This window comes from Kryptolebias marmoratus, linkage group LG3 (assembly GCF_001649575.2).
Source record: "Kryptolebias marmoratus isolate JLee-2015 linkage group LG3, ASM164957v2, whole genome shotgun sequence".
Taxonomy (NCBI): domain Eukaryota; kingdom Metazoa; phylum Chordata; class Actinopteri; order Cyprinodontiformes; family Rivulidae; genus Kryptolebias; species Kryptolebias marmoratus.
The window spans coordinates 20,497,088-20,512,626 of NC_051432.1; the positions used below are offsets into that span (position 1 = coordinate 20,497,088).

Consider the following 15,539-nt stretch of genomic DNA (forward strand, 5'->3'; position numbering starts at 1 on the left):
AAATAATGTCACCTTAAAATACAACTACATGGAACAGATTTGAGAAGTTTATCTGAAAAAACAAAGGTTGGTAGAAACAAGCATTTTTTTAAAGATAAGTTATAAAATAAAGCTAATTAGCAAAGTATTTGATCACATCTAAATTATTTAATGACATTAAAACTGCATAACATAATAATATTAATACATAGAAAAGCCCAAAAAAGCACTTCTTTGCTATGAGGTTTTATAATTTCTAAGTAAGTAAATAAAAAATATTTGTATATAAAGACATTTATGAATTAATTTTGGCAGCAAAACAAGCCCAAACCATCAACCTTTCCCCACCATGTTTTAAAGCTGGTATGATGGGTTTCTACTGATACGGTGTGTTTGTTTTTCAGCAGATGAGCTCCTTTGCTCAAACATCATCACTTTAAATTGGTCCATCAAAAGGATCTTTTTTCAGAAGTCTAGTTCTTTGTTCACACAGTGCTGAAGCTGAGCCACTGCCATTTTTTTTTTTTCTTTTTAGAGAAGAGGCTTTCGCCTGGGAACTATTTTTTTAAATAAAATTTAATATTATTCTGTCAGGAAATTTTTGATTTAACTTGCCAGCTGAAGGCCTGTAGGATCTGAAATGTTACTCTTGGGATTTTCACAGATTTTCAGAAAATTGGTCTGACCTCTGGATGAACTTCATGGAACGTTTGTTTCTGAGAAGATTGGCAGCTTAGTTAAATGTTTTCTACTTGGGTATATATTTTTTTCCACTGTATCACATGGTATTTCTATAAACTGTTTGGAGATGACCCTTTAACCCTTCCCAGATTTATGAGCAGCAATAAATGTTCACCCAAGATTATTACTGAATTATTTTTTCCTTGGCATTGTGTTAACACACATGTGATTGCTCCTCACCAGCAACGTCATGGAAAGAGGTCTAACGCCACAAATGCAACTGAGCAGGAGCATTCAGGATAGAAACTTGAATTTTTTTCATTTACACAGCAAAATTACAAGGCAAGAGGATGTTTTTTTGTTCATCCTAGGGTTCATGTGTCTTATTTTAAAGTCTTCTCAACCAGGGGATTTTTAAATGACACTAATACATAAAGTGTTGGATTACTACCATGATTCATTGATTATTCAAGTTTCAGGAATGATGTTGCTCAGACATGTGATTTATATGGACACTGAGACAAAGTTAGCTTCATGATAATAAAAATTAAAAATAGTAATAATTTAAATATGAAGCCTTTAAAACACGGCTTTTGGTTGGATTTCTGTCAGAAACAAGTTGAAATAGTTTTGTTCCATGAGGGAAACTCTCCTGTTGTCAGCTGGAATCTAGCTGCTGCTCATTGTAAACACATCTACTTTCTTCTTATAAATAGTTTATAGAGACAAATCCACACCAAGACCATGCTGTGGTGAGGTAAAGCGTCAGTAGTTGGAGAGCAAAAAGCAGGGGAGAGGCATTCACACTGCTGAAACAGCTACTTTAACTTTTATAACTACAATATGAAACTCTATAGTTGAGAGAAAACTGTTAGTGCACTTAAAATTGCATGTTTGTAATCTCCTCACACTGACGCTGTAACGGGATAGGCAGGGGGGCCTGATGAGTTGACTCACCAGTCACATTTATAGCATATAACACCCCAGGAAACACACCCATTACCCACCGCGGTAGACACTCTGGTCATCAACTTCTCTGATCTACCTCAACAGCTGACTCTAAACTTGCAGCCCGTCAGTGGAGCAGCAGCTCATAGCGTGTGGGGAAAGAGGGACATGAAAGTAGGACAGAGGAGTCTGGCCCCCTTCCCTTCGAACCATAAGCACAGAAATCCGCGACAGGGGGAGAGAAGACACTAGTCCTGCGTGGAGAGGGAAAAGAAGAAGCCACTTTCTGTGAGGCTTGCTGCAGTCACTGAGGAGACAAGTCACGGGGGTTTCAGATCAGTGTCCACATCGCTGACTGGCTTAGATTTGACTTTAAATTGTCAGAGGAAGAGTACTGAGCAGAAACCACACCACTTGGAAACATGCACAAGCGTACCAAGATAAAGATTGCTATCTTTGTGTTGCTGGTGGGGATGGCGTGCATGTTTACAGCAGTGGTGACGGATCACTGGGCCGTGCTGAGCCCACGGGTGGAGACGCTCAATGAAACCTGCGAGGCAGCCCACTTTGGCTTGTGGAGGTTGTGCAAGAAGCACATCTACATCAGCTCGGAAAACTACGTGGAGGGGCACGGCTGTGGGCCAATCAGCCTGCCAGGAGGTAAGACGAAATTTTATCAGAATCCTTGTTAACTGTAACATAAAGTCAATTTAAAAGTGAACTGGGCTCTGACCCTATAAACAATGAATATTGTTTATCAATGAATATTGTTTATCATGTGTTTCTTGCAACACACCCCCTTCTGATGTACAAAGCTACTAAGAAAAAAGAACCTAATTGACAATGTCACATGGCTTTTTGAACTTCCTGTTGAACAGCTAAAGATTCAGACGTGACCTTTCAAACTGCATTAATCTGTGGTAAAAGCTCTGTTTGATTAGTCTATGGAAAGTCACATTTGGTCTAATAAAGACAAAAGCATAAAGGTCATGTTGCACTAGTTTACCCACCAACTTTTGTTTTTTTACCAGAAAACTGTTCTGAACAGAGAAACTTTGGTGGACAAATATGTCCCCATCTTTGGTTTGAAATTTGAGGACTACAGATCGTTGGACCTGTGGTGATACCACTGGAGCTTTTCCACTTCCATGTTTGACAGTTGATCAAATTTTTCATTTAAATGACTGAACTATATTAAAAGAGAAATTAGGCAACATTAAAGAAATCCGATGTGATAGATCCTGCTCCGTGTCTCAGGCAAGCAGACATTTTAACCTCAAGTTGTCTGTATATATTTATATTGATTTGATGTATGTTGATTGACATTCTGTATTTGTGGTTTCGTTAGCAATGAGATCATGGTATTTGTACTTAATTGTTTTCCTTGGATTATATTAAAAAAACTGTTTAAAATCTAAAAAAGTTTAGAGAAGAGTTGGCATAAGGGCAAAATTCTTGTTTTACACAACAAAACAAACCACCTTGGTGGAGGATGACTCTGATTATGTTTGTTCTTTATTTGGAATATTACATGTTTAGCATGCATTCATGCTGATGAAATGTCCTAAACTAGTGAGATTCCATGGGAGTTTAAACAAGTTTAAGTTTTAAAACTAATATAGTACTGTTATTAACAACAGTAGTAAAAGTTACTGTTTTAGTCTTTGCTAAAACAAAAAATCATCAGTTTAGATTTAGTATAAAAATTAAACTTATTAGAATTAAAGAGCTTTAAATGTAACATTTCCTGATTGAAAGATAGAGTTCCAGCATGTGATGTAACTTAAACCATGATTTTTTTTTCTGGTCTGTAAACAGCCGGTGCAACCCAATCCAGTAGCACTTACTTCATTCAGAAGTGAGTGAAAACAGGCTGGCCTATTTGTAGGATTAGATCCTAATGGGATACACAAACAACAGGAAGAAAGCTGCAAAGACTTAACATGTAGAAATCAATTTGGAAAAACATGATCTTATAAGCTCAGGCATAGCCCAATGAATGCAAAAGTAGCTAGACTGCAAAAAACATACATAAAAATTTAATAAACACTATTGATAACTGACCGTCTTTTGCTTATATATTGCCTTTAAATTTAATCTATGATGGAGCATGTTTCCACTGTGGTATTAACACTTTTATCATTTCCAGCCACTCTTTACAGGTCACCTATATTCTGACACTTTAACAAGGGCTCACCTTCCTGTGAACGCCCCTGAATAAACCTCCCATGAGATCAGATCAGCTTTTACAGCTGCTGCATTAAAGCGCAGACTGTAATTGAATAAAATGGACAAAAACGGCGCCGAGCTTGCTGCTGACCAGAAATGGCTCACATGGCGGGGGTCTGTGATGGGAGTTGCTCAGCTGTGGCACGCTGACCGTCATCTGAGAGGCAATTATCTGTCTGCGTGTCAGACAATTGCTGGGCCACTACGCCAGGTTTTGGAGACAAGGATGCAGACAGTCCTAACAAATCCCTGCTACTTCCAAAAACAAACTAATTCTTTTTGCTATTGGGATTGCTGCCCACTGTCAGCACTGCAGGGATTTTTCAGGAACAGATGAAATGCTTGAGGGGGGTTCATTGGTCCAGACATGTGCTGATTCTAAATAAGCTCGACCCACCCAGACGCATGTGAAATTCTTCAGCCTTTAATGACAAGTGGCAAATGTTTCTGATAATGGAGCCTTATGGTTTTCTTTCCTCACTATTTAATATATAATATGATGATAATTTCTAGTCTGTTGCTCAGTCATTTGGATAATTTAGTAAATTATACTCTAAAGAATGTAACACGGTAGAAATAGGACACTGAACACATGCAGCAACTTTCATGTCAACAACAATATGCATGACATGTTATTGCCTATTCAGCAGCATTTATCTGAGTGAGGAAATCTAACAGACAACCAGTCAGTGTCCAGGGATTTTCCCAATCTCTGTATTTGGAGAGGAACATTATTGTTTATGATAGCCACATGTCCTCAGAGAGGTGTCGGTCTCTGATCCAAAACAGGACTCAAACAGCGAGCGGGGAGATCCTCCACAACGAGACACACCAACTGGAAAGTATGGACTGAGTTGTTGCAGGAAACAAACGCTGACAAAGTACAGATGAAGAAGAGATGTCAGATAAACATTTGATTTGTGCATAATGCTAATTTACTTTACGTGCTGCATTACGATTTAAAAAGAAAACAGTAGAATTATCTCTAGGGCTGCAACGATTCTCAAGAGCCTCAAAAAGTTTTGAAATTGTTGGATAAGATTGAATTTTGGTAGTCTCAGACGCCACAGAGTAATAGACCGCCAACCATAATATACGTCTAGGCTGCCCGACATAGGAAGGGCGTGATTTATTTTTCTGTATTGTGGGAGGCTAAGCGCTGCTGTAGCTGTAAAAATAGGCCACGTAAATACTCAGCTGTGCTGGGTCCAAGCCATGAGGGTCAAGTGTTCACGCACAAGCCCGGCATCTCTCTGAGTGACAGGAGCGCCTGACACAGTCCGTTATAACTCTGAGGGCTGCACTTCCACCTAACTCTTCCCTCAAGACTTTCCTGCTGCTTTACATCTCTTTACAGCCCACGTAGCCACTCAGATTACTGCACATTCTCCGGGGAAGGCACGCATAGGCCAAAAAAGAGGTGGACTAAGTGGCATTTTGCTCTTAAGACCATTCAAGTGTCATATCAACCTGCAACAAATAGGGACAAAGTGCCAGTTCTGTCCTAAAGATTTAGAGCAATATTTATGTATATGTGGTATAGGGATATCAGGAACCTTTAGTTTATCTGTACTGAGTGTACAGTATTTATTTACTATATTTAGGCATGAAGGTCATTTTTATCTGTAGTCTCTGCCATGTTGATGGTAAAGTAAAAAGTGATAGTAAAAAATACAAACATATCAACATAAAAAATGCAGAAATTCACCTGAACTAATGAGCATATGAGTAAGAAACAAATATACAAAATAAAGTAAAACAAAAAATTAAAAGGATTAGTCACCTCTAATGTTGGCCCTTATACCAATGTGTTTGTATAATGAAAGTATTTTAGAGGAAGTGGGACAGGTAAAGTTTTATCAATAAAGCAGATGTACTGTTTTTACAAATAAGAAAATCAAATAATTTGTAATTTTCCAAAAAGGTACAATAATGAAATAGATTTTGGCCACCAACTATTGTTGTTGTTTTTAATTTCCAAGAGGTCACTTAAAAGGTCCTCACTTTTTAAAAAGGATTTTTAAAGGATAACATACAGTCCAATGTAATCCAAGATATTTAAATTAGTTTTAATACGAGGCTCCTCTCTTCTTAAAAACATTAAAATCCAATATCATTTCAGATTGTGTCTTAAACATCATAGTCACATCTTTTTTTGGTATTTATTAAAATGCCACTTGAGTCTTTGCAGATCTGGACCAAATCCGGTCTATTCCTGACAAAAAGAATTGACAGCACAGATCAAAACTATAAACCACAGCGCTGTGATGCGACAGCGTGCAGGGAAGCTGCTAATCTGATGTCCTCACCTGATCTCTGGAAACATGACAAACTGGCCTCTCTGGATCAACCAAGGTGTTGCACAACTTGTCAGCACTTCCACCAGGACAAAGGCCAACAAAAGGAGCACAATATTAATGTTTGACTGCTGGTCAACAGGAAAATACACTTCTTCTAGAATAAAGATTAATGTTTGAGAATTCATTTGCTCTCAGCCATATGTGTACATTGGGGACCTGTGAGGTTAAAAATCTTGGTGCTGATGATGTGATTGCTCTGTTTAACAGAACATAACAAAAAAAAACCTAACTTGGATTTTTTTTCTTAACCTGATAGCTGTAAAAGAAACTATAAAAGACAAAAACCATGTTTTTCATCTTGCTAGTTTATACCACCGAGAAACATTTCAGAGCTATTTTCCAGCCTTTCTCTCTGAACACAAGCTTTGACTCTGAGCTACAACTAGTTGACGAGCCTTTATCGCACCTCTTCTGTGTCATCTACAGTGAAAACAGTGAGGCTTGTTGCTTAGTAACAACCTATGGGTTTCTCTTTTATGCCCAGTCCCTGTCCTCATTCATAAAAAAACATATTTTTTTTCTTTTCTCACACAATGTGGCAGACAGCACCAACAGCTTTCAGTTTATAAGGAGGGTTTTGTAAACACTGTAATGCTGACTTTGCATGTGTTTGTGCCTATTAGACCTAATTAATGTGTGCTGTCTCATTTACTATATTTACTACTTTTTAACAGCTCCCTGCTTACGCATGAAAATCAGCACGGCATAGAAGATCAAGCTCTTTTTCTCATGAGACACCATCTTTTCTAACATATTGCCACACGACAGTGTCTTATTTCTTCTGTCTGGGTGGAAACAGATTAGTGATGTGTTCGAGTGCTGCACTTTGAAATTAATGCTTTCAGTCGCAGCACACAAGATAATTTAAGCTGGTATCTTTTTTTAAACCGAGGCCTTCCTTCAGAAACTTGTGTTACACATATAAGGATTTGTGTGTTAAGTGTGAGCCGAACTGCGTTCTTTTCTCACGTAGTTTTTGCTGCGTTTAAATTTTCATAATCTGAACTCAAATGTGTGATTTGAAGTAAAATGTAAAGGAAAAAAAGGCATAAATCCAGCCTGTTTCTGAATTTAATTATTTAAAGACTTTGTGCGGCATCAAAGTGCTCTTCCCCACTACAAGGACACGTGAGGCAGCTCGGCTTTATTCGAACAAATCCTAAAGGTTTAACACCTCATCTGCAGGAGGTAGTTTAAATGTAACGTCTGCAGACCGGGCTCCTGAACAGCAACCATTTTAGTGTTAAAGTCATCCTGCGGGTGTCAGTTATAAGATGCTTTGGGAGGATAAATGTGAGATCTGAGACGGTGTGAAGTGGTTAAGAGAAGCACCGTGTTCACGAGGTCTGAGCAGCGAGTGGAGTTCAGATAAAATGTGCAAAAGGAAGTGAGGTGAGATTCAACTAGAAGTGTTAAAAAAAAGGTTCAGTGGCAAGACAGAGAAAAATCAATTGGCTTTTAAATATAATTTAGGATTTAGGATTCTTTTGTCACAATAAAACTCTAATGAGGTAAAAGGCGGGTTTTATGAGTCACACCCTCACCTGATGGCTATGTTTCTCTTAACTCAGATAAAAACAATACATTTTATGAGAAATTACACAATTTAGTAATGTTTTAACTATCACCTGTCACCACAAAATGCTGTGCTAATTGTCTGTGTTTGTGTGTCTGTTAGCAAAATATCTTACTACTGGACAGAGTTCATTAAAATTCTCAGAAAGTAATCACTGAACGGACATCAACTTGATTCAAGATGGCTGATTGGCAAACCTAAAAATGGCCACAACTCAGTCAGTTTTACAGATATTGAGCTAAAATCTAATGTAGTAGTAGCTGAGAGTCATCCTCAACACATACTTCAAACACACAAGGTCTCAGGCATGCAAGACTGTGGGCGGAGTGCACTCCTTCAAGGACTAATAATTACATTAATAAAGTGTCCAAGTTTGAAATTTTATGTATAAAATAAAATAAAATGCACGCTAACTCACAAACTCACTTAGATTTTTTGAAAGCTGTTGTCTTTTACGCTTCTAAAACTAACATTTTTTTAGTGTTTTACTTTGAGAACACGATAATCCATCATCCTAAGCAGGAGGATTTTAAAGCTAAACAGACTTTGCTGATTATTTAAATATCTCTTGTCAAACACACAGCGAATACGCAACACAGTGAATTTTATCCAGAGCAGCGATAGAATCTGATTGGTTGTACAGACAGAGCCATCATTGAGCAGGTATCCTTTTGATGGTTTTCTAACAATAAAAGGCAAAAATCTTTTGATCACACACAAAGCATGACCTTGCTCTAAGATATCTTTCTGACCTCCCTCATCACAACATGTAACCTCTGTGGTGCTCATCCTTTTATCTGTCTGCCCCCTCCAACCGCAAAACAAAATGTAATTGTTGTTTTAGCCCCGATGTCCTGCACTTGATCAGATTTACTTCAACTTCAGATTTTGTCTGAGCATGGGTGCATCATCATTACTGTCTATGTTCCATTTCATTTACACCGGATCTGTTTTTTACTGTTGCTGTTTCTTTGAATAAATTTCACATTTATCAATCTGTATTTCTTTGTGCAAATGTGCATCAATTTATAAATACATGTTTTAAAAAAAAGGTCAGTAACAGCTGTGTTTTGAGCTGAATTCACTTTTCTTTTTATTTTTCCACAGAGGAAAACTGCACTTACTTCAGGCACTTCAATCCAGGGCAAGATGCTGAGATATTTGAATATAAAACACAGAAAGGTATGTCGACTTTCTTTCCATCCTGTTGAAACATTAGAGAAAAAAAAGTTCATTTTGCAAATATAATTAATTTTGTGCGTGAACTGGAACATCAAACAAGTCCTGCTTCTCTCTCCTGTTTTAGTGTGCCGTTCGCTGTACGGGCACAGAATCACACTAATGTTTCACCTCACTGCACAATCGCTTTTCTTTTATCTTTTGTCAACATGCTATCCAGCTGACAGAGTTACTGTGCAGGAAAACGCAGGTCATAACGCGCCACATCACCTCTTTAGACAAACAAGCTCACCAGTGTTGCGCTTCAACTCATGTATCTCGATTTTTGTGTGACTAAATGCTTTTACACCAGAAAATTTCAGGAAAAAGATTCTCCAGTGATTTTCAAAGACTGTGATTCATTAAAGTTGCAGGATTCACAGCATATGTGTTAACAAAACGCCAACAGTGTTTCATAAATGTTACTTTAGATAACGGCGCAAAAGATGTATGGTTCACACAATTAATAATGCAAAGCTCCCTGGTCTTGTCCCCCTCCCCGTTTACTTCATCGTCCATCCTTCCATCCACACTTCAGTGACCCTGACAGATCTGGGACCCCTCTGAGCCTCTGTGTTAGGGGGAGGACTGGGGGTGAAGACACATGTAGATCACTGTCACACTCAATGATTGGGGTTGTAAATTTGAACAGGATTGTGTGGGAAGTCACGCACATTTCCGCCATCTTAGATGATAATGCAAGCATTCATGGGAGCCCCCCTTTCTAACACACACACACACACACGGGGGAGTCCCTGCGCTCATGGGGAGCCCTGAAGAGATTGCAGCACTGACCTAAGTTCCATGTGGCGTTGTGCACTCTTGACTGAGCCACTTGGCTGTACGTGAGGGCTGAATGAACATGATGGATGGACGTCACCAGAAGCACATCTGTCCACATGGCTTTTGTCTCATCCACCATAAGTAGGTTGCCACTAAAAGTTACTGAAGTGTGTGGAAAGTTTGAGAAAAGGGAGACGCTGTAGTAAGGAATTTGGAGGTTCTCATTTTGGCGAAAGATTTAATCTTCGCTTTGCAATGGAATATACAAGCTGTTGTGACATTTTATTTTGCAGGGAAGTTTCTCTTATTGTGGGATTCTTCGGTAAAGATGAATTTCAATTGTTTTAAATCAGTAAGCAAACTTCTTCCTGCACTGACTTAAAACAGATTTTTGTAGCGTGATCTCTTACTTTTAATGAAAAAAGACTTAATTGTGATTAAATCTAAGGGAGATTTACTTTTACAAATGCTTCAGTCAGACACTTGCTGCTGAAATTTTTTATCAATTTCAAGCTGATGGTGGTCAACTCAAAACGTTAGCTTTATGGGACAGTTTACACTGTCTTCATTGAAGAATGAGTATATAAATAACCACAAACTTCTATGTATAAAAATGTTTAGAAAATGTTTGAAAAAGTGACGTTAGTGTAAAGGTTTATAAAGCAGCATTCATGAGAGTGCTGGGAAAGTTGTTCGACTGAAAATGTCAGATTTACTTTGAAACCTGCCCCACTTGGACCAGCTGGTATCGTTTCAATCTGGTTAGGTTTAAGCTTGAACATTTTTCAATAAACTGTCTACTGCATGTAAGATACCAACTTCTCATAACCTCTCTACAGAACCACACTTCAAAAAGTCTGAGCTACCTCCAAGTTTGAAAGGTTGTCCAATGACCTGCTAGAAAAAAAAAACTGTCAAGGTGCAGATCTTGGGAATGTTACGAGGGGAACTATGCTGAAATAAAACTGTTGAACAGTTCTGAAGACACATAAACAGGTGTAGAAAAAAATAAAATAAAATTCATATGAAAAATGTAGAGCAAAAATACAAACTTTAATGGCTGAGGATTAAGCCAAAGCTATTTTAAGCATATAGCCAAGAACACAGAGGAGAAGCTTTAGGGGGAAAAAGATCAGAGAAAGTTGAGGAATGACCAAAAGTCATTAAAAAAACCCAAATCTGTGCATCTCAGACATTTGAAAATGTCTGCACTCACACTTGCTTTCTATTAAAGGAAAAAACTCGAGAAACAGTCAAAAGAAAAATGTAAAATCATTCCCAGAAAGTCTTGAGATTATCATTGATTGTAAGCAATAAATGAAAATATTTGAATGCAACAAATAAAATCTCAAAGCGTTCTACAATCTGTCAAGGTTTGAAAAGAAAAAGAAAAAAGTCGCACAAATGTCTCGGGAAAACGTTTAAAACTTCAGCTATGCATAACCATACCCATCTATAAATAATCACACGGACATTAACATTAACCTAAAAGCCATAAACAAAGTCATGTACATACATGCAATAAACACATCTATATCCATGCACAGAAAGAGCAAAGCAACATGATACTGTTTCAAAGAGGCCGACCCTCACTGTAAATATACAGCTGCTGCTTTAGAACCGTTTCAAACAAAGCCTGAAATGTTGTCCAGTTTTTGGGGAGGAGAGTTAAAATTTCATGTTAATTTAATTCAGTCCTTCAGACGGAGGAATCTTTCAGTGGCGTATGAATGAAATTCCTGTGTATTTTGGTTGAGGCTTGAATCAGCCTGAGAGTTCGACAGTCACGCGGTCTCTCAGAGAACACAGCGTTCAGGGTGTGGACCCCTCCTCTGCCTCCAGCACGAGATGAAGGCTCTCACCCCCAAAGGGTTGCCTCTCCCACGGGCACGGTTCACAGGCGAACAGGCGGCACATCAAAGGCCTCGGATTGTATCCGTCCCCACACTCAAAAAAACACGCCAGCTGCTGTTCCAGTTAAAAAAACACAATCTGTAACTACGAAAAACAAAGTATTTTCATATTGATACTGATGCCTACATCAAGATTAATGTCTCTGGGAAGTTCTGTCTTCACTTACTGTCAACAAATCTCATAAAAACACCAGAACGTACGAGGAATGTGTTAATGTTGCTGGTGTAGTGAGTCTGTTTAAATATTTCATCTAAAGTATATGAAAAAAGCTGAATATTGGGTGAATACATTTTGCAATATGTAAAACTCGTACATAAGTAACTCACTTTAACTTCAACCATAAGCAAATTTGAAATGATTAACATTTAATATACCAGTGACTGAGTACTGTTATTTTTTTATTTAATATTTTTTATGTGTTACCAACATATCTCACAAACCACAGGACAAGTTTTAATGAAACTTACAGAACCCAATCACTGGTTGTATCTCTGCCACAGCCAACTAACAAAAATAAAAAAAATACAAAAATGGCTCTGACTCAGTTAGTTGTACATATATTGACCTGCAGTTTGGTGTGGTAGTAGCTGAGACTGATGCCTAACATGCATTCTGAGCACTAACAGATTGCACAAGACATTTATTTAAAATTTTGCCATTAACAATTTGGAGTCAACTCTTGTCTGTCTATTAGCAAAATATCTCATGAACCCCTGGATGGATTTTAATTAAACTCTCAGAAAGTATTCATTGGATGCATATCTCCAAATAATTAACCTCTGGAGTCAAATCAGTTTGATAAAGCTGCCACAGATAACCAAAACTGGTCAACATAGAGGTGGCTACAACAGTTTTACAGGTCTCGAGCTAAAATTTGATGTGGTAGCTGAGCGTGTCAATATGACAATATGAGATTGCGCATGACGTTGTTCTCAAGGTTTGACCAAACCAGCTACAACTCTGTTACTTTTCAACATAAGAAGATTTTAGACTAAAACTCCGGGATGTAATTCAGCAGGTGATATGCATTCCTTCAAGGAGTGCTAAGTCTTTAATTGTCTTTCATGGATTCAAGCACATAAAGTCAACAGACTTTTGTTTTCCTCATTTCAGAGTACAACATCTCCGCTGCAGCCATCTCCATCTTCAGTCTGGCCTTCATGATCCTCGGCTCTCTGTGCTTGCTGGGGTCGTGTACTGGGAAAGGCAAAGGAAGAGACTACCTCCTCAAACCTGCGGGCATGTTCTTTGCATTTGCAGGTGGGTTTAGATCCCCAACAAATCTGCACTTTTCCTGTAGTTTTTACGGACTGAGATAAAAAAACAAAGAAACCCTGTGTTGTATTGGGTTGGATCAGCACTGGAATGTGCACAGATGTACTAAAAGGCTGACTCGCATGTCAACATTTCTTCCTCAGGCATCTGCGCTTTCATCTCTCTGGAGGTGATGCGTCAGTCGGTCAAGCGCATGATTGAGAGCGAGGACACCATTTGGATTGAATACTACTATGCCTGGTCCTTCGCTTGTGCCTGCAGCGGCTTCATCCTCCTGTTTATCACTGGCATCGCACTCCTCATCCTGTCCATGCCCCAGATGCCCAGGAATCCATGGGAGACTTGCATGGACGCCGAGCCGGAGCAAGTCGAGTGACGCAAGCGAGGAGGGTTCTGACTAAAGTTATGAGTTCAGATGTTGGATTTGGTACAAGAACACGTTTTTTTTTTCTTTTTTGTTTGTTTGTGTTTTTTTTAAATCAAAGATTAAATAGGGGAGACCAGTTGCGGATCATGGCCATCTTTAAAACAACAAAGGGAGTTTTCAATGTTTTTTTTTTTTTTCTTTTTTGTACAATAAGAAAGAAACAGGACAATGCAAAACCAACCACCTCATGCTGTAAAACATATCTCATATCAGACTTAAAACCCATTTTATTCCTAAAAAGAGCCCAAGTCACTCACATCTATAAACACCTGAAAACACCATCCCTTTATGTGTTCAACTCATTCTTAGTAAAAGATTTGATAAATATGACATCATGAAAGAGAGCGTGGTCCGACTACAGCCCCCGTGTGTCACTGTCATGGATATCCTGGCTGAAACCGCCAAAGAGATAGTTCAGATTTTTTGAATTGTGGGTCTGTGTTGTGCTCTGTCCAAACATAGTTTGTTCAAAGAGTTATCTGCAACAGGTAAGATATTATCTGGTTTAAACTTTCCACAGAATCCTCCTTCAGAAGATGTGAACTATCATTTCTGGACAGTTCGAGGGTCAAATGAACAAACTGTTCCATCAAAGTGGATCTTTGAGGCTTCGTCATGTAAACTGCACTGAGCTACAATGTCAAATCATCTACCCCACATCCCCAGGATTTAAAAAGCAGCTTTGCAAATAAAGGATGGTAGATTTTAAGGAAGGTGTGTGCAGCAGGCTGAATGTTAAACACCCACAGTCTGCAGCACCGATCATGTTGGAAAAGGTTCAGTTCTAGCAGGTGCACATACAAGGCTTCTTACAAGGCCTCCAAATCAGACTGATACACATAAAAAAGTGTATAATATTATTTTTTACGTGCCAGCACCCCTTATATGAGATATGGGAATTTTAAATTTAAAACTTTACTTATTGGTATTTTTGTAAAGGAATTCAGGATGTCACCTCTCTCTAATCCTAAAGAAAAAAGTAAAGCTCACATGAAAAAGATCCTTTCAGTCGCAGGTTTTAATAGACTACATTTATCCGTTGGTGTAATATAAGCTGCCGCTTCACAAACTAAGGGTTTCTGAAGACAGAAAATGCGTCTGTGATGTTTGTCGAAACACAAACTATGTTGGTTCAGCTTGATGAAACGAGGGAACTTTATACTTGAAAAAATTAAATAAAAGACGCGGCACAGGAAAAGCCTCTCAGCATTAGTTTTCACTTTGACTCCATCAAAAAGAAAGCGTTGTGATCTTGTGCATGCGGTGAGCAGTGTGAACGTCCAGAAAAGCTTTTGTACAGAAGTCTGGTGTAAAGTTCAAGCTGACTACACGGTTCTGTCAGAGCTGCAGCCACCAGATGATGAGCTCGCTCAGGGTAAACATAAGCTACTTTCAGAGAACGTTGAGATTTTTTAAATCGCAAATATAACCGTATGCAGCATCGGTGAACAATTTGGACATGCCAATTTATTTTGAATGTTGAATTTTTCACTGATCTGATGGGTTAAATGAAAAAACAAACAAAAAAAAAAATCTTAGTATTAGCTCCTGTTTGTATCCTTTCTTTCCCCACTTAATTTAGCATGCAGGTGAGTTCTGAAATGTGGCTAATTTTGTGTTTCTTATACGCTGCAACTTTGTAAAGAAAATAAAATCTTGAAAAGCTTCAGTGTTTGAGGTGGGTTTTTTTTCCCTAAATATGAGAGAAAGGTTCCTGCAGATTCAAGTGATGCAGTTTCAGCACAAAGGATTCTTTGTTCTTCTGGCAGGAAAATAAAATATAATCATAAAACAAAACAAACCACAAGCAGTTTCAATAAAAACACTTTAATAGAGAAACAATAAAAAAAAAAAAAAAAAAAAAAAAAATTTAAAACACAGCGTAAATTATTCAATTTAACCACCAACTGAAATGAATATTCAGAATTTCAAACCCATGAGGGAGAAACCGACGGGGCCGGGAAGCTGGGAGAACAGGTGTGCCATTGATTCACTGCAGCGAGGGAAGAACCGAGGAGAGCCAACAGACGACAGGATGTTTTCGACAAGGCTGAACACAGTGCTCTCTGCTGGCCGGGCAAAAGGTTGCTCCCTTTTCATGTGCCACACCCAAGGTGCTTCCACGCAAAGGCAAAATAAAAAGGTTTTT

At 38.4% G+C, this 15,539-nt stretch overlaps 1 protein-coding gene across 1 annotated transcript; it reads left to right on the plus strand.

Moving 5' to 3' along the window:
• Positions 1–1,665: 1,665 nt before the first annotated feature.
• Positions 1,666–15,059, plus strand: cacng1a (calcium channel, voltage-dependent, gamma subunit 1a). Its single transcript, XM_017435197.3, has 4 exons — positions 1,666–2,268; positions 8,881–8,955; positions 12,802–12,948; positions 13,107–15,059. The coding sequence occupies exons 1-4, from the start codon at positions 2,031–2,033 to the stop codon at positions 13,337–13,339; spliced, it is 693 nt and encodes a 230-aa protein (XP_017290686.1). The 5' UTR covers positions 1,666–2,030; the 3' UTR covers positions 13,340–15,059.
• The last annotated feature ends 480 nt before the right edge of the window (positions 15,060–15,539 follow it).

Bases quoted from the DNA above. Each gene is read 5' to 3' on its own strand.
- cacng1a (XM_017435197.3), top strand. From the start codon at position 2,031: ATGCACAAGCGTACCAAGATAAAGATTGCTATCTTTGTGTTGCTGGTG. The intron at 2,269-8,880 runs GTAAGACGAAAT...ATTTTTCCACAG, and splicing joins GCCAATCAGCCTGCCAGGAG to AGGAAAACTGCACTTACTTC. The intron at 8,956-12,801 runs GTATGTCGACTT...TCCTCATTTCAG, and splicing joins TGAATATAAAACACAGAAAG to AGTACAACATCTCCGCTGCA.